Genomic DNA, 24,513 nt, shown 5'->3' on the forward strand with positions numbered 1-24,513 from the left:
TTCTTGCATGCTGTGGTCTGCCCGCCGGAGGTGACTACCTATTTTGGGCATGGATCTGATCATGCTCAGTGATCCGCTCTGCGCGCCGGGCCCCCTTCGCTCTTTTTCCGGATCGTCGCGCCCTGGCCCTTTCAACCTCGTGGGGTGTGGATATGCAATTGTTTGTGAGTCTCGACCAAGTGGAGACTTGCAATAGTGAAGAAGAGGACTGTGCGAGAACTTGGTCGGACAATGTGGTCAATCTCGGGAGATCATGATCGAAGGATCAAACAATGAGACTCGCTTTCTGGACTTGCTCTTCATGATAACACAGAGAATGTCTGATGTTTGTTCTCTCCTGTACTTGTGTGTCTGTGTCTGTGTCTGAGTATTTGTGTATACTTTATCTGGATGGGAATAGCGTTGTATCTTTTTCTTCTTATGTCTTACCTTTTTTTTAGTTTTTTTTGAATAATCTCCAAGCTCTTTCACCTATTACTTACTCTCCTTCTTCATCTGTCACCTTTGTCCCTTGCCATAATCTCCTCGATCTAGACCAAGTACAACTACTAATCTTTCTCTATCCCCCTCAAAACTAGCACAGGCCCTTTCCAAAATACTGTACAAGAAAAACCGTCCATCACAATCTAATTAATCTAGTTAATTCATACCCCGAAGATCATCTTCCCCCCAAACTCATTTCCCTCTCAATATCAATTCTCCAATCTTGATCCCCCAATCTCCTCCTCGCCCTCTAGCGCTGGAGATCTCCCCTGAAAACAAAACAAAAACTACTGCAACTGCAGTCCCACTCCTGGCCCTAATCACTCCCCATCCCTTAGTGAGCTTTAGCCCGGTGGATCCTGCAGTTATTATAAGGGGGATTGTGAATCTAGCCAGACTAACTACATCCGTGATGGTGAGTTTTCTACGACGATAGCCCTGCCCAGCCCAGTTCTAACAATAATCTTTGCCAAACCCTGATTGCTGGCTATTGGTCACTGGCTACCTAGTTTAGTGGGCTTCTGGGCTATCCCTAGTTCTAGTTGAGGGAAACCGAGCTCCGAGACAACCTTCCGATCGGATGTTTGCAACGAGTCAACGACGACTTTGACTCCCCCTACTCCATACTCTATAATAGGACAGAAATGTTTGCAGTTTGACAAATCATGTAGAAAGTAGATTAAATGTTCCATCTGAGTATGCTGATTATATCGCTTTGGTGCCCACATTGCCACGCTCGGCGATGCAGACTACTGCACCTCTTTACTCCGTGAATACTGTACTCCGTACGTGCTAGACTACTCCGTATGTACGGCTGCACGGCACTTTGGCTTTCTAGATAAGATCCACCAAACTGGCCTAAAAAGGCTACTCTTCGAGGGACGGGGCCAAAGAAGTTCGAACGCAGGGTCTCAACCATCTACAGAACTAAACAGCAGATAGATGCACTATTTACAGTATGCAGTGTATGCATCCACGGCGCTGGGTCACTATTCCCTTGCAGGCTTGAGGGCGATCTGTGTGAGGGCTATGTGAAGTTTGTGCGCCTCTGACGATTTGACGGGGCGTGAACTAGATGCACGGAGGCATCTTTGCCTCCGTCTTGGGGTTATTGTTTTAGAATTTTTGCAAGTCCCGGCGGGAGGGATGTTCGTATGGATAGTGCTTTTAGTGCCACAACTGCGATAACCGGATATAGATAGGACATGGCTATTCCATTCTCCTTATTGGGAGTTAGGAGTAAGGTTAGAGTTGTGTTTAGTCCTTGTCTCGAGGGGAATGAGAGGGATATGGTTGGTCGGTGACAGTATTCTTTGTTCACGGTAGGGATAGTAGTCCTTGGAGTTGATTTCCATCCTTCTTCTATGGAAGGCTGATGAGGAGATGTACTATCAATGCCACATGTGAAATGATGATTGTTGGAGGAAATCATGCTTGGCCGTATGATGCGATGACGATATGACCTCTTCCTAGTTTGGTAACTCCCCATACTCTGTATAAGCCCTTCCCAGCACGCTGGATCGCAGCATGGAGTTGGACTCCGTAGCCTGGACTAGTCATACACAGTTAGTTAGTGAGAAGTCACTGGGTTACACTACTGCACTCCGTACTCCATCGTTACTGGTTCCTGGTCCCAGCAAAACTACTAGACCGAACATGCCGGTGCCGGCGTCCATACCCGAGTCCACATCGTAGGTGTATCACAGTATCCACTATCCACACACGTTCCTCCTCCCTCCACTTCCCCATCGAGCCCTCGGGCCCGAAGAAAATACGGAGACATATGGAACGTAGGTCCTGAGAATCAGGAGTTGGGAACCCGGTCGATCCTCCTCGGGACCCCGTCGATCTCCCCCAGTTGCCCAGTGCCACCCGCGCGCCTCGGCCAGCTTGCTCCGACCAAGCCATTAACCATTAATGGGGACCCATACTGTAATTTTCGGAAGAAAGAGCCCATTTCTCTGACAAAGTGCTTAAATTCCAGGGCCCTGGGAATCTGGTCTTTTCTTCAGCGCGCTTGGTTCGTTAAAGTTGGTGGGGCCGGAAATTAAAGAACGCATGTGGTTCTTGCATATTCGCTCGGTCTGGAGCAGGACAAAGTAGTGTAGTAGTCCAGTAGTTCGGGTTGTTGTTTGGAGTAATCGCCAGAAATACGCATCGGTTACGACGGAGACAGTTGGGGTAAGGCAATTTAAACTTTCCATGGTTGAAGTTTCTGCAGTCAGACAGCCGAACGCAAACGGGGTTTCAGACGATCCGTTCAGGATAGTGCCTCCGAAGATTCGCCGAGGCTTCAACGGTCATATGTAGTAGTTCTTCGTGCTCTGCGTGCTCATTCGCCCCATTTTGGTCAGCTTGGTCCTTACACTGGCATTGCTAGGCCCTGGCTGAGCTGGACTGTGCAGCTCTAAGACCTGGTTGGGTCTTTGGGGTTGAGACTTTGGGGAAGGTGTCGCAGGAGTGGAGAACGGAGTAAGTAACTTGACTGGAAGGACCTGGGCGCGCTGACAAAATGTCCCAACGGAGAGTGATCTAGGTAGAGTAACTGCTCCGATGTGGTGAAGGTATGTATTGAACGTAGTGGATGGAACTGTAGACAGTAGTTAACGGAGCTCAATAGTACAGTAGCACTGTATTGGACGGAGTGGAGGTTGAAGAAGAACCTCAACCATGAGTGGCAGTGGATCCACGGAGATCCGGAGGATCCCTCTAAATCGATTTTCGCCCTAAGCATCTAGCCAAATACAGAACAATAGTCTGCTAGTCTGCTAGCCAGATCGCTTGGCTGGCGAAAATCGATTCGCCTCGCTTCTCGGCTGTTTAATCTCGAGTGCTGCTTGTGATTGCCCAGGTTTCGTAAGCGGAGGAAAGGTTCTAAAAAGTATATCGTCTGGGCTTCTAATTGGATCAAGGAAATGCCGCGAATAGGAGAGGAGAACGAACGAAATTGAACGTGTCTCTCGCCTGGCGTCAAGGAATGGACTCGACTTGGTCCTCTTGTGTAGCAAGCTGCAGCATAACAAAATAGTGGAAGACTTTGAACTACTCCGAGTCTGGATGCGCCCTCGAACTGCCTTCGGAAAGCTCTCTGATTGGCAATGCTTGCGGTATCTGCCGCTCTTGTGTTGGTGGCGCTTCTCTCTTTGCTTAGCATCTCTTCCGTAGTCTGCAGTTCATAACTTGACTTATGTTGACCAGGGGTCGAGTCAGGACGAGTCGGTGTAGAACAAAGCTATCGATCGACACGTTTCCGATCCTGGCGCGATTTGATTTCTTTCTCTCTTCTGGGGATTGGTCGGTTCTTTTTGTTTGCGCCTGGCAATACAAGGATGCGACTCAGTTCCAGATCCGTTCCAAGGGGGTTTGAGATAGATAGACTTGTAGGCAACGACCTCGGTCCCTGGAGTTCTGGACGGATTTGACTTTTGGATCTTCCGACAAAGAAAACGTGTTAGGGTTCCGGGGTTGGGCTTCCGGATATTTGGAGATTGACGTAGCCCATCTCCAAGACCTCCAATAGTCTCGGTACTTGGAGTAGACTCCGTATCCCGAGAATCATTGTCGAACCTTGGAAGAAGGAGCAACGCTGTTTGGATGATGTTAAATCCATTGGTGAGCTACGGAGATAACATGGAATACGGAGTGCATGGAGTATGGAGTCTCGAGCATGCAGCATGCGGCTGTCAACCACTCAGGAGTCGTCTGGCATGCTGAGTCGAACGAACGTTGGTACTTTGGCCCGCATGGAAAATCCCCCGGAATGTTGACGGCTTGTGCATCGCATCGCGCGCCAGGCAACCTACAAGTGTGACAGATGCAGCTGCGAGAGCACATCGCACACTCGAATTGATTGGCAGGAAGCTCGTAAGAAAATAAGCAGCATGAACGCCATACTAGCTAGTAGCGAGGATGTGCAGGGTGGCGACTTCGGCCAGATGTCTGTAGCCTGTACGGATACTTGTTGCTTTTTCTCATCCTGATGGTCCCTCGTCTGGCTGTTTTCACTTTAACTTCCTTTTCAGGCATTTTTTTAATTGATGTTTTATTGCTCACCATCCAGTTATTCACCCAGCGAATAGTTTCCGGTGAACCCTTCACAGACCACGAAACGATAGAGGCATTGGTGAGGGCGACTCGGAGTTCTCAGGCTCAGGGCGGCTCTATGCTCACTGGGCCACAGTGGACTCCACTCCATCCACTATTGAGGACCCGGGAAGATCGTGGGCGATCCACAGCCGGATCGATTGGCGCCCTCACGAACTACTGCTCCACAAATCGCGTCATCATTGGTTTCGTCCGAGAGGGGCTTCCCACTAGACCTTGACACCATACCGCTTTCGCGTGGCAGTGTCTAGTGGTTTCGGCCCAAGGCGAAGCCTTATTGACCAGAAGGGGGATAACGCGGGACATAGACGGCAGAACGCTTAAGAGGGTGAGACCTCTGCGACAACCCAAATCGAGAAAGAGAGGGGAGATGGTCGTGAGAATCCTGTACAGCGGGATGGAGATGCAGCTTGTCCATTAGGTTGAGAGCTTACCGGCCGTTTGGCGCACCGTTCATTCGATAGCGTCTGGAGACGGGAACGATAATCGGAGCGGCTCTGAGGATCTCTGGATTGTGCCCCTCTCTTTCTCTTCTTGCGTCCTTCGATTTCCCCTCCCCGAGCCCCCTTACCTTTGCCTCCAATAGTTAACCATGAGTCGGCAAATCAAAACTTGGGTGCATGTGGATTTGGCAGAATTGCAACTAATTCTAAATTCCGAGAAGGTTTGAAACGCCCAACGGCTCTGATCGTCTTCATTTGGGAACAGCTCCGTTGTGTCGAGTTCACTCCAGCCATACAACGCGTGAGAGAAGCCCGGACCGGTGAGGATCGGCGACCTTGGCTTTGGAGATCCAGGCTGACTAGCATCACCATTTAGGGTGGAGTCCTGGACTGGGGGAAGAACCCAGGATCATAGGATGAGGAGACATAAACCCCAAACCAGGCCTAGCGTGAGAATTAGCCATGAGGCAGCAAATAATAATAATAACAGTAATGAAAAAAATGTGGGAAATCAGGCTTATCTGGGACCTCCCGGAGCTTTCCCTGGCCATGACAATCCAACTCCACAAGGCTAGCCAGCTTAGCCTGGGGACCAGGGCCAATGTAAATCAGACCCAGGAGCGCGTTTTGCGTTTCCGCTTCCGCATGACTTGCTAAGGATGACCGGAGTGTTATTCCCATCTTGGTACGGTGGGCCGGATTTCCAGGCCATAGTAGCCGGTCACACAGAGACCACCCTGCAGATGGACCTTTGACGGGGAGGAGAGAGTTTCCAGTAGTAGTTCTGGCTGTCCTCCTGACTATTCGGAATAAAATGTTCGAATTATGGAGGAAATTATGGAATTTTGGGCAAGGGCGAGTTTCTCGTGGCGTGTTTTGGAAGATTGGATCTGGGAAAATCCTGGTCTGTTATCGTCGATAGATCAACTCTAGTCTTGCAATGCAGCGATTGCGAATTCCAGGGACAAAACAGGAACGAGGCTGTCAGCTGTCATGGATATAATGGAGTTGCTTATCCCGCCGGATGATCAGTCAACTCTGAATCTGCGATCTGGACTTGTAGTGCCAGGTGCCAGTGGGGACGGGATAGAAACGAGGGTTGTGGCCCTGTAGTTGCTGTATAGTTTCTGTAGTGCCAACTATGATCCTGGAGGAGCCCTTTGTTCTGCAACGAACCCCCATGCGCCAAGCGCTCCATTAGGGATAGCGAGGATAACCAGAGTTGCCTGATGGCTGGCGATGGCGCGAGATGTCAATGATCCACCTACCGAGGATCTTTGTCGATCCACATCCACCGAGGTCGGGCACATCGAGCACCACGTCAAGCATCGTCATGCTAATCCCGAGATGATCGACCATGCGTGTTGGTTCTGACGCCACGGAGCCATGGAAGAGCCTAAGAGGGGAAAGGAGGAGAAGAGGGGGGTAAGTTGGTAACAGATCCTACAGGAAGGACGTTAGTGACAGACCCGAAGCCATGGGAGATTAGAGAAGAACCCCCCCGAGAAGTGGAGATGATCCAGACCCGAACGGATTAGACTCTGACTCGGGGCGTTGAGATTGTGAAGTGGGAATAATAGTGTGTGTGTGTGTGTAGTGAGGAAATCGGAGTATCTGTTGTAGTGGTCCAAGTTGGAACTTGGGAGTTGAGGAGTGTCGTGACTTGGAGTCGTCCTGATTCGGGATCCAGTGATCCAGTAATCCAGTCTATATCGCGCCTCCCCGGATCCTCTTTTCTCTCATCTTCTCCTCCATCTTCTTCCTCTTTTCTCCCCTCTCTCCCTCTACACTACTCTACTCTATCATCATAGCAATTTCCCTTCGTTGGTTCGCCTCTTTTTGGGTCTTCTATCACTCATTCAATTTTGGCCTCGACAACTCTATTTTCCTACTTATACTACCATTGGCCTCCTATCGTCTTCCTCCCTCAAGGCTTCTTTCCTTCACACTCTTCTACTTCAAACAATTCTTCCTTACGCAATTTAATAGACTTTTATTGTCTACTATCTACTGTCTCACACCTCACATCTTTCAATTGGAAGAATGAAGACCTCCATATCCTCAGATGTCTGGGAGAAGAAGAAAGCGGTGATTGCCAAGTTGTATATGGAGGAGGAATGGCCGCTCAAACAAGTCATCAAACAAATTCGTTCAGACGATTTCAATCCTAGGTATGCTCTCTTTGTCTTGCTATCTATAGCTGCATATAATCAAATTCGACCTGGAAAATTAACGAGTCTCCGCCAGTGAAACCCAATTGCGAAGTCGCCTTAAGAAATGGCGTGTCACTAAACCATCACGTCAGACTCGGAAGAAACCTCAAGGCTCTGAGGATCCCGAGTCCGAAAAGGACAGCAGAGGCTCAACATCGCCTCGTAACAGCAGAACATCTCCGGTGACTCGGAACCCCTCATCATCATCTTCGACCACCCGCTCAGACTGGGCGGCACAATCTATCTACACCCCGGCAGAGATCCCACAGCCGGGCAAGTGGAATACTCACATCGCCCAACAATTGACTCCCAGCCCATCGGGTGACCATACCCTCGTCTGCGACAGGCATCCAGCAAGCTACTCATTCTCCGAAGCCAGTTCCACCACCACGTCCTTTGAGCAACCCGCTCAGACGTCCCCAGTGACTGAGGGTCTCATGCTCAACACTACCTCCGCCGTCACGCCCACGTACGCCGCATACCCGCTCTCACCGGGGTCGTGCATGCCCAGTCCAGATTCAACTACCACTCCCGCCGTGGCACAATGGCCTCCACGTTCGGTGTCTGTTGATATGAGCTTCAATCCGGCTTTACATTCCGCGCAATGGTACGGCATGTCATTCGAACCATTCAGTCCACCCCCCTCAGGTGTTCCACAATCTGCACCGCTAGCACCACCTCCTCATCCTGCCGGATACGTTGTTTCTCCCGGCCCAGGCGTTTTCTCGACAGAGTTTGCTCCCTACGAGATGCCTGACTACCATGGTTATGATGCGAAGCAGTGGAAGCGGACCATGTCCCTTCAATATGATTATGCTGGGCACCATGGCCGACCTGAGCACGAGAGGAAACATATCAACTACCATGGTATCGCCCCTCATGGAATGGTGCCCATCCCTGCGTCCCAGGCTGGTCCGCACGCAGTGATGTGTGCGCCCATGGTCCCATACATGGGTTAAAGATCAGCCAGTGGCACAGAAGCAGACACATCTGCCATGTGGACTGCTTTTTAACGGCATTTTTTGATGTTGTTCTCCTGTGATACCTATATTTTCCCCGAATTCCTTCCTCTGGTTTCCTTTTTTTTTTCCATTTGCACTATCTTGTTCCTTTTTCTCTAATCTTATATGAAAATGGGCAGTCGATCCGTATCTTATAGATCTCATGTACGACATACTCGCGGTGTTGGACCCTACGAAGTGGGCGGTCGATTCAATTTGGAATCTTTCTCAATTTTCTCTGTTATTGGGTTGTTGTGTTTTTCGGCGTTGGCATAGGCGGCTTTTGTTATATTGATACCTCTGGTGAATTGATCCAATGTTTTAATGATGTACTGATGTGCTAAAGTACCCTGAGAGGTACAATTGTGTCTCACGGAATTCACATCTAACCAATTAATTATCTAAATCTCTCTATCTCAAAGAACATCACTTGTAGAAACTCTGATTCACTCCCTCCGTCGGAATAAGGCTTCGCTATTGGAGTAATAGCGAAAACAAGGAAACCCAAGAATTAGAGATTGAAAGTTAACCGTGGGACCATGATCAGTGCAGATCATACACTTGGACCGTATCAACAGTTAACGGCCCTCTACCCTATCTGGGAGCTACACGGCCCATGCATCCGAATATCAGATCATGGCTAATCACATGATGCCGAAAAGATCGCCATAAAAGCCCACTAACTACTACTGTGACTCCACTTTTGATAGATACAGCAAGACGTCCGAACTCCAGGGTCCTCAATTACCTCTTCAACAACAAGCTATACGTTCGGAATATAGACCCAGCAAGAAACTTGCACTTTCTCAAAACAAGATAGATACTTAGGTAGTACTACTTGTTCGGCGACTTTACCGGAAATGTTTGGTACTCCCGTTCAAGGACCACGGATCTAGATCGGTAGGATATTGATCCTACCAATGAAGTCCAGCCGAGATACACGATCATTCAATGATATTGCCTACTTCTTGCGAAGGGCAAACCGTGGCTCATTCCTCCGTTTGACCGTTCACTCGGGTCGTAATGATCGACTTGGTGGCGGTTTGTGATTCTCGGAGATAGATGTTCTCTCCTGGTATTGCCTAAATTTGGCATGAAACGATTCCTGCAGGGAATGGTCCTTCGACTTAGGTTTGGTAGGAATTAGTTTGTGAAACGGCTATGAAACAAGTTCTTGGAGTTCAATTATTGGGTTTCATATTAGTCTCACCTGGTCTTGAGTTGATTGTATCCACATTTTGACTACTTGAAGCTTGACTAAGCTACCAATTATTTAGCTAAGTAGGTACTGCACAGTAAATTTAGATTGTCAAGAGTAATATTATCTCGAATGTGTTAGCTATGGTCTCTCACTTAAATCATATAATTCACTTGCCCACTAAAATGTTATCACTTTACCGGCGTAGTTGATAGTTAACTATTGGCTGGGGTTTATCCGACAAGATACCTCGGGCCCTCGGCATTTTTTCCACGTGGGGAAAAAGCTTCCCCCAAACTCAAGTCATCTGACTTGGGTTCAGCTCTCCACATTTTCACTTGAGATACTATTATTCTCACTTCTTACACCTGCGATTGCCTCTTTTCTCTTCTCACATAAGCTCCCTACTGTATATTTCCAATTCATATACCCAACCGCCACAATGCGCGCCGTTCAAGTCAAAGAATATGTCAAGGTAAGCTCTAGTACCAATTACCCATCTCCCCCAACCTTATCTCCACCACGATCTGACCAAGATCTGAAAAACAAAATGTCACCCACAACCATAATACTGAAACCTCAAACAGGGCCCACTAGACCTCACAGTCACCGAAGTCCCAACCCCCACCCCATCCGCCGACAAATACCTCATCGAAATCCACTCCGCCGGCACAAACTTCTTCGACATCCTCCAAATCCAAGGCAAATACCAGCACCAACCTCCCCTCCCCTGGGTCGGCGGTTCCGAATTCGCCGGCATCATCGCCGCAGTCCCAACTGCCGCCTCATCCCCTCGCTTCCGCGTCGGTGATCGCGTCTTCGGCGCTACACAGGGCGCTTATGCTACCCACGTTCTCGCCCCAGAAGCCAGCCTTCTCCCCGTGCCCGAGGGTTGGAGCTTCGAGGATGCGGCTGGTCTGTTCGTTACCGCGCCTACCTCCTACGGTGCCCTGGTGCACCGTGCCGGCGTAAAGGCTGGCGACTGGGTGCTCGTGCATGCGGCAGCTGGTGGCGTTGGTCTGGCAGCTGTGCAAATTGCCAAGGCCAAGGGTGCAACTGTCATTGCTACGGCTGGCACACAGCGTAAGCGTGAGATTGCGTCTCAGTTTGGCGCGGATTATGTCGTTGATTATACGGATAAGGCGTGGCCGGAGCAGGTGAAGAAGTTGTGTGCTACGCATCGACAGGGGAATGGCAAGGCTGGTGTGGATATCGTTTATGATCCTGTTGGGATGATTGAGGCGAGTTTAAAGTGTGTTGCTTGGAACGCTAGGCTGTTGGTTATTGGATTTGCCGCTGGTAAGATTGAGAAGGTTGCGCTGAATCGTGTGTTGTTGAAGAATGTTAGCTTGGTGGGATTGCATTGGGGAATGTATGCTAAGCATGAGACGGAGGCGGTTGATGCAGTGTGGAAGGGGATCTTTGATCTTGTTGCGCAGGGCAAGTTCAAGGGTACGGCCTTTAGTGATGAGAGTTTCAATGGCCTTGAGACTGTTCCCAAGGCGTTGAAAGCGCTGGGAGGCCGGGAGACCTGGGGTAAGGTCGTGGTTAATGTGATTAGCAATGAGAAGGCCAAGAGCAAGCTCTAGTCTGGGGACCATGTGGATTTTAGAAGATATACCAAGGCTATATCACTTATCAAATATCAGATAATGAAATCATCGAGTCGTTGTTTACTATGAGGAGAGTCAACTTGAGTATCGGATCATACACCATAAGTCAGGTATGCTTGAGCCACCGAGTCTATAATGTGCAACTGGTTCACCATGACGGTGCTTCGGATGACTTAGTGTAGGTGAAGCCATGATCGTGGAGGATAGGCGGTGTGTAATGCATCTGCAATACTAATAGTCCAGAAGCAAGACGAGGCGAGATGAGTATGTACTAGGCTTTTAATTTATTGCGACCATCCAGATTTCGACTTATGCTAAAACGCTAGCTCAGTAGAGAGAGTGAGTAGTAAGATTTGAGCATGAAGCCTCTATTATATCTGTGAAAATTTCAACGGCTATAAACAAGGATGTAGGTGCGCAAGGAGTCATGCTCTCGTAGACAAAGTTAACCCCCCTCCACCGAAGCAGAAGAAGAGAGACTCGAGCAAGTATAACATGAACTATGAAGGCCCTTTTGCTTGTTCTAGCAACCCAAATGACGAATAGCAGAGAGAGACCCCCGAGGGGGTCCCTCCGGCTCCCAATTCAGCTCCAGTCGGTCACGGCCACAAAACGCGACGCTGTGGTGACTGTCCTTCAAAGAAGGGTCCGTGATGGGTGTCCATAGGGACTGGGACAGCTGAATTGAGGGGTTGCGGGGTGATAAATCTCCATTATCATCAAGAATATTCAGTATGTTTGTTTTGTTTCGAGCTGGAGATGGGTTGGGATGGGAGGCAACATGTCGGAGCTTGGATGAAAGCTTGGCGGGGATGATGAAGTCTGGGAGTTAGTAGCTATGGCAGTTCATGGTAGCTTGGTTTGAGAAGACCTATTGCTTGAATCAGCATTGGATTCTGGCATGTCTCGGTTGAGATGTGGAAAGTATTGAAGCAGAAGAGAAGTTGGAAAATCCAGTTGGAGTTTGGAGATGGCGGGACGTTCGCTTATGACTTAGTCAGCACTCTTCAGGAACCAACCAATGAGAAACAGCCCAGCCCTCCGTATTAAACCGGGAAGTATACACACCTTCAGAAATAAATGCTTATTCAACAAACCCGAAGGAAGTGAAGATAACGTGGAAAGTCCCGGGTTTTTAATATCCCGAGCCCGGTTACAGTAGCAGGAGGCGTGTGAACTCCGGCATATACCAGCAGATGTATGTGTTCAGCTGCCAAGACTCCCTCTGTACAATCCCCGTTTGGGTACGAGAGGACCCCACGGGGCACCAATGTCGTCCGCAGCCTATTTCTCGACAAGGATTAGGATATCCAATCAACTATTCCCTATCAGGCTGCATGACTCGTGTTTGTTTGCTTTGTCTGGGGGCACGGTGCATACGGCTTTCATATCGGGGCAATCTATAGCTATAGTCAGATCCCCGTGGCCCTGGTTTGCTATTTGGGGATCTAGAGGCTAAAAACTCTAGCACTGGTTGGCTGCTCATATGCAGTATAGGTAGAATTCTAAATAGAAGGCTGGTGCCACAGAGTGTTGTTTTGTCCGTAACATGCATGATACGCAGCCTTTACTGTCCTATGAATATCGGCTGTCTTGGGGGCCGCTTATGGTAGCGTTCATGAAGAGCCGCGAAATCATCCAACATGAAATATGATACCCATAAAAGAGGGGTGATATCCCGGGCTCTATGATTTATATCCCCTAGCAATATCAAGAATCTTCCTTTCTATACTCTTATCACTTACGAACCTTAACTTTTGCAGCCGCAAGTGGCATCCAGAAATAGCAATGGTGCACTCGAGCTCCCGCTACTATTACGATACACTTGAACTGGACACAGTACGTGATAGTAAGTGAAACAATTTCTATCTACCGCCAAGAAGACAATATGTTCAACATTTGCTAATCGTCTTCAGATGAAAGACACAATGAATGCAGTCAACTCGAGTGGCCCTTGACTAGCGATGATCAAATCTGGGCGAGACGACCCATAGTCATCGCTTCGTATAATGTCCTTGTGCTTGCGACCCTGAATATCATCGCCATCGTCGGGATTCTTATCTACCTATTGGTCAACTCGAACACCTCAACCGACTCGGAGTTTGCCCTCTACAAGAATACTCGCTTCAAGGATTGCGCCGCAGTGGTTCCTGACGCATCCAACTGCAGCGCAATATTGACGACGTGGATGAAGGAGAGTGGTTCCGGTCACGGTGCCTACTATGCAAACCTGGGACGGTTTTATATCCTTGGCACCCAAGTTACAACAGAGAACAAAGTTTCATATGACTGGTGTCAGACTGTCAGCTGCTTCAACGACTACAAGGTCATTCCATCATCTGCGAATGACTCCGCTATGGGAATTACTGCCTTGCACGGCTGGTGGTTTGTCATTCTCAGCGCGTGGACTACTATCTGGAGTTTGAGAAAAACGTCTCCCTGGTTCCATAAAAAGACCAGAACAAAGTCTTGCCGCGGATGGAGAGAACTCGGGATCATCGACTGGCTAGCTATTGTGTATCATCTCTGCGGACCTCTTGTGGTCTGGTGGGTCTCTTTCGCCGACTCTATCATCAGTCCAGTCCCATGGCCTACGCTGTCTTTGATTTCCTGGTTGACTACTTGGGGATACTCGAGTCTGCTCCAATACCACCCATACTCATGCATCTTTGCAAGAGTACCAAGGATCGCCCGTGCTCTGCCGTGGATATTTGGCTTATTAGCAATCCTGCAGTGTGCCGCCACATTCTACCTTGCAGTAACAGACGAAAGCATGACCGGAGGCACGAAAAATATCTACGACAGTTATACATGCCTAGCAGCGCAGATTACAACCGCACCGGGAACATCGACCTGTTCCGCGGAGCAAATCTGCTCCAAGGAGTGGCTATTCAGTGCACCATACTTCAACCTCCCCGGAGATATGGGCAAAGGACTCCCATTTGGGCTTTGCGTGACGGGTTTAGTCATCGCTATCGTTGCACCAGCCGTCATTATAATGGCGAAAATATCTATCAACAGTGAAATATCTTTCAAAAGGTACTACAGAAAGTGGTCACCACTGCTCTGTCTGTCATTCTTGGCTATAGCCACTATCCTGCTGATCGGATTATGGTACCCGATAGAACTTGGGAGGTCATGGAATCGGAGGAAGGCTGATGCATTGGTTGCATATGATGTTGAGTGCAATGTTGTTCATGTTGCTTTGAGTCCGTGGAGATTTTACCTGGACGTGAATAGGTATGCACGATGGTTGCGAGTTGTTCGACTATGGTTTGGTGTATAAGTGGTCTCCTTTTATACCAAGATCGGGTCTTAAAGTTTCTTCACTCGGAGGACTTCTTTTCAACCTCCTTTTCAACCTCCTTTCCAAACCTCTTTCCAAACCTCTTTCCAAACCTCTTTCCAAACCTCTTTCCAAACCTCTTTCCAAACCTCTTTCCAAACCTCTTTCCAAACCTCTTTCCAAACCTCTTTCCAAACCTCTTTCCAAACCTCTTTCCAAGCCTCTTTCCAAGCCTCTTTCCAAGCCTCTTTCCAAGCCTCTTTCCAAGCCTCTTTCCAAGCCTCTTTCCAAGCCTCTTTCCAAACCTCTTTCCAAACCTCTTTCCAAACCTCTTTCCAAACCTCTTTCCAAACCTCTTTCCAAACCTCTTTCCAAACCTCTTTCCAAACCTCTTTCCAAACCTCTTTCCAAACCTCTTTCCAAACCTCTTTCCAAACCTCTTTCCAAACCTCTTTCCAAACCTCTTTCCAAACCTCTTTCCAAACCTCTTTCCAAACCTCTTTCCAAACCTCTTTCCAAACCTCTTTCCAAACCTCTTTCCAAACCTCTTTCCAAACCTCTTTCCAAGCCTCTTTCCAAGCCTCTTTCCAAGCCTCTTTCCAAGCCTCTTTCCAAGCCTCTTTCCAAACCTCTTTCCAAACCTCTTTCCAAACCTCTTTCCAAACCTCTTTCCAAACCTCTTTCCAAACCTCTTTCCAAACCTCTTTCTAATTCTCTCTCATTATCTTCCTAATCTCCCTCTAATTCATTTTATCTTTGGTCTGATATTCCATTCAAATATTCTTTAACGTTATACACTAGCGAAAAAAGTAGCGTCGGGCCATAGAGGGCAGTAGCAGAGAATAACAGCGCTCTTAAATGTATCGTGCCTAAGGGTTTTTTCTATTTTAGACTTATCTATAGACGTATATCACAAGATTTATTAGACTTGAGAGATTTTCGGATCGAACACTTAGTCTCCCCAACTGCCCGAGAACGGCAGCATTTCTTGTTTCACCACAGTAAGCATAATTTCAATCACAAAAAGTGGATTCGCAAGTTGTACATTTTAAGCTAAGATAGGAGATGACATTTGGTACGACGGAGATACTCCAATAGGACATTGAGCCTGGCACTTGATTTGATATCACATAACAATTTTACACCCACATAAGAGGAGAATACTCATAGATCTATCTATCTACTTAATAACACAATGGATGAACTCCAACGGAGTAGATCCAATATCATACAAAAGAGCACCCATCACTTACATCCTACCGTATCCTCGATCTCGGTAGAACAAGAAGGAGTTCACAGTTTACTCCTTGAAAGTGGCCTCGTATCTGCAAAAGAAAAGGATCATATTAGCATCGAAGAAATTTTCCAAGCAGGCGTCAGGCTAAGCCAGGGTTAAGATAACATACCTCTTGCCACGGAAACCCCACACTCCCCAGTTTCCGCACGACACATCATGCGGGTCCATATCATTCAAGTCCCAACGCAGACTGCGGAAAACGTTCTCACCAGGCTCCAGGAGGATATCAAATTCACCGGCACACTTCTCGTGCACCCAGTTGATATCACGCTCCATGTCCCACTGCGTATAACCCGTGCACAGAATTGGCACCTTGGTCTCCAGCAGCTGGGGAAGGGTCTTGGCCCACTCGTGCGACGAGGCCGGGTGACCCAAGCCGGGGTGGAACAGCATGAAGCAGTCGAGATACGGGTCGAAGGGCTGGAAGTACTGCGCCTCGTACATGGTGTGGAAGTAGTCGACGTAAGTGGTGATCTTCATCTGGCCACCGAGGCGGTCCTCGACGATGCCGCCGAAGGGGTTGGAGGGTGTGCGCTCGGGGAGAGGGAACTCTGCATCGCGGTTGGCCATGGCTTCGGGTCCGATGAAGACTAGGTGAAGCAGGGCGCCGGGGAACATGTAGGAGAGCTGGAGCCAGACATCCCGAGGTAGGGACGACTCGGCGCGGGCACCGAGGATGAAGATGCGGACTGGAGGCGCTTTGAGGCGCAGACCCTTGATGTCTATGTCTTCACCCGTCTTGGGTGGGTGCAGAGAATAGCGGAGAGCTAGAAGAATCGATCAATTGATGTCAGCAAGCTGTGGCTTTCCAAATAGGTGATCCCTTTGAGTCCATTAGACATACCGCTCAAACTCTTCAATCCCTCAGCCGTCAAACGGTTCTTGCCCCGAACACTGTACGGGCTCAGCTCATGCAAGACGCTCGCAATCGTCTGCGGATACGTGAGCATCCGAGTAACCTGACGCATAGACCGATCCGAATTAATAGCCTCAAACTCGCGGGTATACATATAAGTATCCCAATTGGTCATGTTAATCACAAAATTATCATCCTGCACACCAGGGTACGAGAACTCGGGGAAGAACCGGCCAGAGTTCAAGTCATGATCATCCTCGTTAATCTGGCGAATCGTCTCACAGACTTCAAGATGAGCCTCGAAATCATCCATCCAGTGACCCTCGGAGCAGTAAATCGGGACACCGCAGTCAGGGCATTCAAAGTGCGAGTGAGCCGGCGGCTGGCTAGTCTCGTCGGTGGCAGCGGTTTTGCGAGCTTCCGGATCGTGCGGGGAGGATGGGGCACGGGTCTGTTGGTGGCTTGGGTGTGGGCAGAAGGCATTTTGCTTGATGAAGGCGGCGCGCTGGCGAATGGCGGGCGAGGGCGAGTTCGAGAAGGAGTGGAAGAGGTTGTTTGGTTTCAGGAGGGCATGCGGGTCGACGGAGGTGGAGGCTGCGCGCTGGGAGAAGGGCTTGGATGCCGATGCGGTGGGCTTTGCAGGCTGAGTTGATTTGGCAGATGCGCCACTACTCTGGTCTGCAGCTTTGACACCCAGAGGGCGGTTGTTGCTGCGTTCGGAACCGAAGCTGCGAGTCCACGATGGGGAGATGGCGCATTGCCGGCGGGAATGGGTCAGACCCTGTAGACGAGCTGGGGAACCGGAGGCACGGATGCCCTGCCGGAGCCCCCGAAGGCATTGAGCACAGGTGTATCCTCCTGCCATTGTGAATTTTGGGTGGTGAAGGTGAAGTCCAGCGGGCTGGTCTGGCGCTTTTTCCAGCCGAGTTGTCTCGGGCACGTGACTGATATGTGGAGAGTTGCATGATGTACGGAGTGGAGTACATTTCCTCGAGAACTCCAATTCGGATTATTTCTAACTAGGTATTGAGCAATAACTACCGACTTCTCATATACAGATGCTTAAATTGTTTTAGATTTACCGAACATACAGTGATATCAACAAGAGCTAAGTTATTGCGTCGTGTATCTATTCATGAACGCTGCCAAAGAATAAAAGTCTTGTACAGAGCGAAGTCGAACTTCGACTTCGTGAAAGAAGAACCCAAAAAAGAATTACAACAAGATACACGGGGAAGGTATAAGTCACAAGGCGGGAATCTCCAGGGTGATGCGATGCAATGGCCAAATCCACTATTCGATTAGAAAATATCCTCCGACCTGCTCCAATCATGGGCATCTCTGCTAGCCCAGTAGTTGCCATTATGGGCCCAGAACTCCTCCCCGGTGATGGGACATCTATCCCGGACGAACCACTGCGGCTTATAAAGTTCGCCGTTGGCCTCGCGTTCTTTCCTCTTGGCGCGTTGTTTCTCTTCGACGCGGTGCTTCTCGGTGGCAGCGAGGTCATACTCGCCGTCTTCCATAGCACGCTGATCAGGACGCAGACGAGTATCGGTAGGAGGTAGGTGCTCCCTCAATCCCTTGGGCAGGGCATTCAGAGTGATGACGAAGGGAGTCAGGTTGAAAGGAATGCCTGTCGGGCGGGGGTGTGCCTGCCAGACCAGGAGGGTCTTAGCTGACTCGGGATCTTGGCCGGAGACGGGAGCCTCGAAGCCGGGAGTGTGACGAGCGTAGATCTTGTCGTTCCAGCGACCGCCAATGGTCCACTGAGGTGAGCCATTACGGTCAACGACCTTGCCAGAGACCTGGTAGGCAGACGAGGCCTTCCAACCGCGAGGTTTGAAGTCCAGGTAGCAGACCTCGCCAGTGGTCCAGTTCTTGATCTCCATCAAACCGTAGTTATCAACAGTGGGGTTTCCGGTGATGATGCCAATCACAGAAGACGTGACCTTCTTCCAGGTGTACAGCTCCTCGCCGCCGGTAATCGGGCGCAACTTGAGGAACCAGGTACCGAGGAGGTTGATATCGAAGGACTTTCCGTAGAACTTGGACTTGAGAGATGACTCGCCCCAGTAATCCCACTTGGGCGACTCAGCCCACGCCGCACCAATCGGTGGGTGATGGCTAACCTGTTCCACGAAGAACCGGTAGCCCTTGTCGGGCCGCACATACTCAAAAGTTTCACCAAGCAGCGGATTGAACGGCTTCGCCACACGCCCGATAGTCGAAGCATACTCACTAGCAGCATACGAGGCAACATAAACGAGACGTTCCATAGAATCAGACCGGTCTGCAGCGATATCAAGAAGATCGGTGTACTCCAAATCCTCAGCGACACGCTGCAGCAAGGAAGTAGGCTCGTTGAAAGACACAGGCAGGGTCATCTTGGTCATATCCTTTCCAATCATGGATTTCAGAATACCCTGAAGAAATGCTAATTAGCGTATGTTCTAGGCTCCGCATACATCGTTCGACATTACTTACCCAGAGAGAAATCTTAGGCCGGTCATCGTTATCCATCTTCAGACGCTCACGCACAGGCTCTTCATAACCCTTGAAAGAAGCCTTGACCACTGCAAGCTTGTTCGCGCGAGCCTGAGCACTTTCATCTTGAGGCTCCTCCACTTTCTCGCTCTCTTTGAATTCCTCGACCTCAATCTCACCCGCATCAATAGCGTCAAAGAACTCATCACCATCCGATTCGGAGTCGTACAGGCTACTAATCTGTGACAGAACCGACGGCTTGCGGTTGAGAGTAGGCATGATGGGCGCCTGGCTGGGCTCCTCATCTCCAGTGGTACTCTCCAACTCCCGAATCTGAGGCTGGCTGGATTCCAGAGTTGCAGAACCATCCATCGGCATGCGAGATGGCGGACCAGTCATCGAGCGACTGCTCGCCGTCGCGTTTTCCAGAGCCTCCTTCAGAGCCTTCTTGGTTCGCTTACGCTTCTCTTCAGACTCGCCCATCCTGGACTGCAGTTCCTCGTGCTCTTGAGCGACACGGGCCATGCTTTCTTCCCACATTTGGCGGAGGTACTCCTCCCGGTTCAGTCGATACTGCCAGTAGGAATCGCGATCTCGCGAGATCTTGAGGAGATTCTGCACTAGGCCATTCAGGCTGCTGACAGCAGCCTCATACGCACCCAGTGCCTGCTCGACGGCCGGGTCTGAAATCGACGTTTCGGGGTTCTTGGCCCGTTCAGCCTGCAGAGATGCGGCGACGTTGGCCAGGAGATCCAATTGGAGCTTCGCTGACTGCGCGGTGATGTTGAGCGCATCCTTGTCCTCATTTGGCGCATCCTCATGGCTGGAAGCATAGTCCCCATAGTCATCATCCTCGGCTTCCCCGTCGGGACCACTTGGAACATGGCTAGTCACACGGTTCACTTCGTTCGGAGAAGTACTTTGGTCAACTGAATCATAGACAGAGCTATCTTCATCCCCACCAGTAGTCTCAAGAGTAGTCCGCGAAGCATGGGTGCTAAGCCTTGTCATACTACCGCTGGGAACGCTTAAAGACGGAGGTGCCAGGCCCTTTGTGCTAGGCTTGTGGCTCAGACCGGACTCAGAGGGAGTTCCCGTTGAACGACCCTCAGTCTGGTCGATCTTTGCCTGGCGAAGAGCCTCCGCATTCTGTGAGCGCTGCCTCTCCTCTTCCTTGGCTTCATCCTTGGCCCATTGGATGGCATTGTTCAATGACCAGAACCAGCGCTTCGCCTCGACAACATGGTTCGCCTTCAGATGATACTTGACCGAGGATTTGCCGTGAATGTCAAAGCGAGTCTTGTCTTGAGCGTCCATGCTCAACCGAGCAATCTTCATGTTAATAGCTCCACGGCAGGCAGAGCCGATATCATCTGTCAGAAAGATAGAGGATCAGCCACTGTTCAGACGAATGACAGTATACAAATTGTCTCCAAATAAGACCATCCACTTACCTTGGTGCTTATAATAGCTCAACACGCCATCCTCCAGAACAAACCACCGCAACTTATAACCACTCGTGTAATTGGTCCACTTCTTAAGATAACCCTTCATCTCACGGGCATCCTTCCCAGCCAGTGGTGCTTCACCAATCGAAACACGGCCGGACAATCCCTGAGCATTGCTATTCCCCAAAATAGCCTTCTCCTGTATACCGCGCTGGGCAATCGCCGCAGCCGGGGACTTCTTCAGCATAGCGCGCGTCTTGTCATCCTTGGTAACATCTTGGGGTAGCTTGCCCTTCTTATCACGGCGGAACGGATCCGCTCCATGCGTCAAGAGAAGCTCGATGAGCTGGAAATTCTTGTTACGAGCTCCCTCATGAAGCAAAGTACCACCAGTTTGCGCAGTAGTCCGATCCGTGACCAGGTCCAGGCTGTTGACATCGATGATGCCCTCGACGCGGGGTTCCTCGAGCAACGTTTCCAGGCTATCGTAATCGCCCTTGGTGACCAGGGCCTGGATCTCCTGCGTCTTGCTGTCGATGAAGAGGGAGCGAGCGAGCTGGAGCTGCTGGAAGATCTCCGGTGTACGAGCAACATCCAGCGCCGTCTGGCCGCGGTAGTTGACGATCGCGTCATTGACGGATGGTCGACTCAGTAGATCCTTGACAAGAGCGACACGGCCAAGCTGTGCGGCCAAGTGCAGTGGGGTGTTCCCCTCGCGATCCCGCGCATTGATATCCAGGTTCTCACTCGAGGACAGCACGAACTCGACAACCTGGGGCTCGGCACACTGTAGGGCCAGGTGGAGGATAGTGGTTCCGTACAAGTTGTTCTCCACTTGGGGATCGCTAGACTCCTTGATAGCCTTGGAGATGGCAGTAGTATCACCGCTCCGTAGGATCTCAAACAGACGGAAGGTCCGCACGGACTGGTCGAGGGACAAGCTGCCACCGCTCTCGGTCAGCGTGACGGAGGGCACGTCCATGGCGTTGGGGTTGGCGTTGACGTCGCCGTCGGCGCTTTGGTAGCTCGTGTTGGTAGGGATATGTTCAAGGAGGGGCTCGGGGGGAGAGACGGTCTTCTTTCGGCTCAGGCGGCTTCGGCTGTTGCTGCGGTGGTGGGCGGGCGGCGAGCCATTCGAAGAGGCAGTGCCGACAGAAGCGTTGTCGGTAGTATCGTCTGCTTCCTTGTCTTCGCCCTTGGACTTGTCACGATGCAGGAGTGCAAGCGCCAGCGCACTGCGGGAGCGCTTGTGCCTGCGAAACGGGGACATGTCAGTCAGCTGCTTCACATGTGATAGGCTCGCGATTTGGTTCGCTGGTTCGCTGGTCACGACTCAAATTAGGCTCGAGCTTGAAGTTGGGAGTTCTCTATAGCCCAATCTATTCTTTGGCCAGCATTGTCTGACTAGACTTTGATGCAGCAGTTCAAAGAGTGAGATGCTGTCATGACCGACCGCGGGACAGCGAACCATGGGTCCCTGCGTAGAGGAGCCCGGAGACAACAGCTGTGTTGTGTAGTTGTTTAAGGGGGTGAGTCCGGGGATGTATAGAGATGGTACTCACCCTTCAGGTCTGTCGGACATGATGGACGAACTCTTGCAGGAGCACAAATTGCAGTGAGCCCTGAAGCCTGGAAGAAACAACGTCTCTTAGCCTGGGGTTGTTTTCAAGGAGGGGGAAGAAGCGAAAGCCAAAGCAACGCAGATCGCTCCGCCTTGGCACGGCGGCGCAGCGCTGTATACTAAAACATCCACGGGGGACTCGACCTCCTACTGGCTGCGAGGACCTGTTGATTTTTCCTGAACCCTTCGCTCCTACGTAGTACTTGCAGGTTTGGATAGCCGATCTTGATGATCGGTACTTGATCTCGTCATTTCTATAATAATTGTACAGAGGAGATAGCGATTTTCACCTTCTATCCCCAGGTGGAGTCTCGACTCTCGAGTCACGAATATTGCTCGAGTGCCGAGTATCGAGTACTCACTCCGTAGAAGCCATGAATATTATACAAAAGCAGCATCTGCCCTCTGCTCATTTATCTCGTCTCACCACTCACCAACACCACCACACTTCCCAACTGCCGCCGCAAATCCTCCTTGTTTACATCGTGGGTATCCTCAACCTCACCCCACATATCCGTCTGCCACTTAACCTCCAAGTTAGCTGCCTCGGTAGCCTCCTCAAGACCAAACTTCTTCGCTTCGTGTCGCTGGACATGGCGGAAATTTTCACTCCACTCGACCAGCAGCCGCACAGCGACCAGTAGACTCTTCGTCGCTAGGATACCTCGCTCCAAGCCCGCCAGATCATGTGCGTCCAACTCAGACACCCAAGTGCGGATGCTATCCTTGGTCGCTTGCGGCTGGGACACGGGGAGGATACTCTCCCCGTCGAGAATGGGCACAATTTCCAGGCCTGGCCAGACTTTTGTAGACAGGAAGCTCATGATGTCCTTTGCAACCCGCATCTGGATCTCACGTAGACTCTCGACCTTCTCCTCCTCGCCCACCCGGTCCAGTGCGCTGTTCGTACGCTCGGGCTCCCAGCACAGCAGTGTGTCGGTGTCCAGGTACCGCATGGCGGTGTTGATGATCTGGTCGCGAGTGGTGCGTTCGCCCTGGGCATCTTCGCGGACAATGTCTGAGGCGCGCGCGGCGAGGGAGGTTAGGGGAATCAAGTGGCTCTTGAGGGCCTGTTGGGCGGAGGTCATGACATCCCATTCGAGGGCGATGGCATGGGCGAGGTGAGGCTTGGTTGGGGGGATGGAGAGGATATCCTTGTTGGGTGTTCGTACAGGGCGCTTGTCCAACAACACTTGGTATTCACCTAATGATGCAGATTAAACGTTAGTTTTCATAGTCATTACAAAAGCAGAGACATGCCGCGATGCGAATAACATCTCCGATTCTCGATTCTGCAACATACCGGGCTTTCCGTTAACATGAACATCCTTCCAGAAGCGCTTCTTCAACACAGTAGGCTTCTTCAATTGTGATAGATCTCGACCCTCCGTTGTCGACTCCACACCTGCTTGTGTCTCTGCAGTCTCTGCGAACCCAGGTGCGGGCGCAGGAGCCTTGGGTGGCGGACCGTGGGCCGTAATGGGATGCGCAACGGCGGCCCTCAAGGGCGATGAGTGAATGCGGCGACACAGCGGGACATTTTGTCTAGGGATAGCGAGAAGGCGCGCCGTGAAGGCAGCACGAGGGAGACCGGCCATTGGTGTAAAGTCGAGGCTGGACAATCGTCAATCGTCACAGGTGGTAGAAACGTTGCTCGGGCGGAGATGGCAAGTCGGAACTTTTTGCGAGTCTCGGCCCGCCAAGAATTGGTCCGCGCTTTGATTTGGCCCTACCGCATAGCTTGCAAGTATACGGAGGTCCATTTCAAAAGAAATGAGCAGCGCATTGACCACCACTTGTTTAAAATACTGTATGAACATCGTTTCCTACTATACCCTAAACATCTTCCCAATCACCCTGCTGCTTCTTCTCCCTGCCCTCTTTATATTCGTTTCCTCCTTCTAGCTCTATAATCTGCTTTATATGCCAAGGAATACGCTCAATCCACTGCTGAATCCTCTCCTGCGGTAGTTCTTGCCAAGCTGCCTTCCATGCACTAAACGCTTCCTGCCGGGTCTTCGGTGCTCCCTTACGTGTTGTTCTTCGCTTCATCCAAGGCCACGCAGGCTCAATTGCATTAAGATCAGGCGAATTAGGGCACCAGAGTAATCTTTGTACCTGTGCTGCATCAAAAACACGCTGTTGGATATGATGATTATGCGCTGGTGCTTTATCTTCTTGAACAAGCGTTCCCGGTCTTTCAATAGCACATTCTTGCGCGAATAGAAGCAATTTTGGTAGTAAGATAAGTCGTTGATATCGATACCAATCGATTCCACCTCTTTTTCCACGGCCTAATTTACCATTCTTTGCAGTAAACTTCCATGTAGGCTTCCTGCCACTAGGGTTTTGACGAAGATTTAGACGGCGTACGCCAGTCTCAATCTCCCACGCAGTACGTAGAGTAGGTTCAATCTCGTTGTTTAAACGTTCAATTTCCTTCTCAGCATCACGTTTTTCTTG

General features: G+C 50.4%; 6 protein-coding genes across 6 annotated transcripts; 3 read left to right on the forward strand and 3 right to left on the reverse strand.

Annotated features, from left to right (window-relative positions):
* Window positions 1-6,715: 6,715 nt before the first annotated feature.
* On the forward strand, window positions 6,716-8,634 carry N7473_006858 (Clr5 domain-containing protein). The gene is made up of 2 exons (XM_057152798.1): window positions 6,716-7,201; window positions 7,278-8,634. The coding sequence occupies exons 1-2, from the start codon at window positions 7,074-7,076 to the stop codon at window positions 8,200-8,202; spliced, it is 1,053 nt and encodes a 350-aa protein (XP_057007136.1). The 5' UTR covers window positions 6,716-7,073; the 3' UTR covers window positions 8,203-8,634.
* A 1,154-nt stretch (window positions 8,635-9,788) lies between these two features.
* N7473_006859 (NADPH:quinone oxidoreductase family protein) lies at window positions 9,789-11,069 on the forward strand. Its single transcript, XM_057152799.1, has 2 exons — window positions 9,789-9,917; window positions 10,030-11,069. The coding sequence occupies exons 1-2, from the start codon at window positions 9,885-9,887 to the stop codon at window positions 11,029-11,031; spliced, it is 1,035 nt and encodes a 344-aa protein (XP_057007137.1). The 5' UTR covers window positions 9,789-9,884; the 3' UTR covers window positions 11,032-11,069.
* Window positions 11,070-12,843: 1,774 nt separating this feature from the next.
* Window positions 12,844-14,214, forward strand: N7473_006860 (uncharacterized protein; the record flags this gene model as incomplete). The annotated part of the gene is made up of 3 exons (XM_057152800.1): window positions 12,844-12,904; window positions 12,972-14,094; window positions 14,181-14,214. 3 exons carry the CDS (start codon window positions 12,844-12,846, stop codon window positions 14,212-14,214), a joined length of 1,218 nt encoding a protein of 405 aa, XP_057007138.1.
* Window positions 14,215-15,455: 1,241 nt separating this feature from the next.
* Window positions 15,456-17,454, reverse strand: N7473_006861 (putative mRNA processing protein (Mss51)). The gene is made up of 3 exons (XM_057152801.1): window positions 16,483-17,454; window positions 15,748-16,405; window positions 15,456-15,666 (listed from the first exon to the last, which is right to left on the reverse strand). The coding sequence occupies exons 1-3, from the start codon at window positions 17,357-17,359 to the stop codon at window positions 15,642-15,644; spliced, it is 1,560 nt and encodes a 519-aa protein (XP_057007139.1). The 5' UTR covers window positions 17,360-17,454; the 3' UTR covers window positions 15,456-15,641.
* A 341-nt stretch (window positions 17,455-17,795) lies between these two features.
* Window positions 17,796-22,011, reverse strand: N7473_006862 (OSBP family protein; the record flags this gene model as incomplete). The annotated part of the gene is made up of 4 exons (XM_057152802.1): window positions 17,796-18,920; window positions 18,982-20,354; window positions 20,436-21,682; window positions 21,992-22,011. 4 exons carry the CDS (start codon window positions 22,009-22,011, stop codon window positions 17,796-17,798), a joined length of 3,765 nt encoding a protein of 1,254 aa, XP_057007140.1.
* Window positions 22,012-22,463: 452 nt separating this feature from the next.
* On the reverse strand, window positions 22,464-23,648 carry N7473_006863 (ATP synthase complex assembly protein ATP12; the record flags this gene model as incomplete). Its single annotated transcript, XM_057152803.1, has 2 exons — window positions 22,464-23,254; window positions 23,354-23,648. 2 exons carry the CDS (start codon window positions 23,646-23,648, stop codon window positions 22,464-22,466), a joined length of 1,086 nt encoding a protein of 361 aa, XP_057007141.1.
* Window positions 23,649-24,513: the final 865 nt, after the last annotated feature.

The sequence above is a fragment of the Penicillium subrubescens genome, assembly GCF_028828155.1.
Source record: "Penicillium subrubescens strain IBT 31985 chromosome Unknown utg000005l_segment0_segment0, whole genome shotgun sequence".
Classification (NCBI taxonomy): Eukaryota; Fungi; Ascomycota; class Eurotiomycetes; order Eurotiales; family Aspergillaceae; genus Penicillium; species Penicillium subrubescens.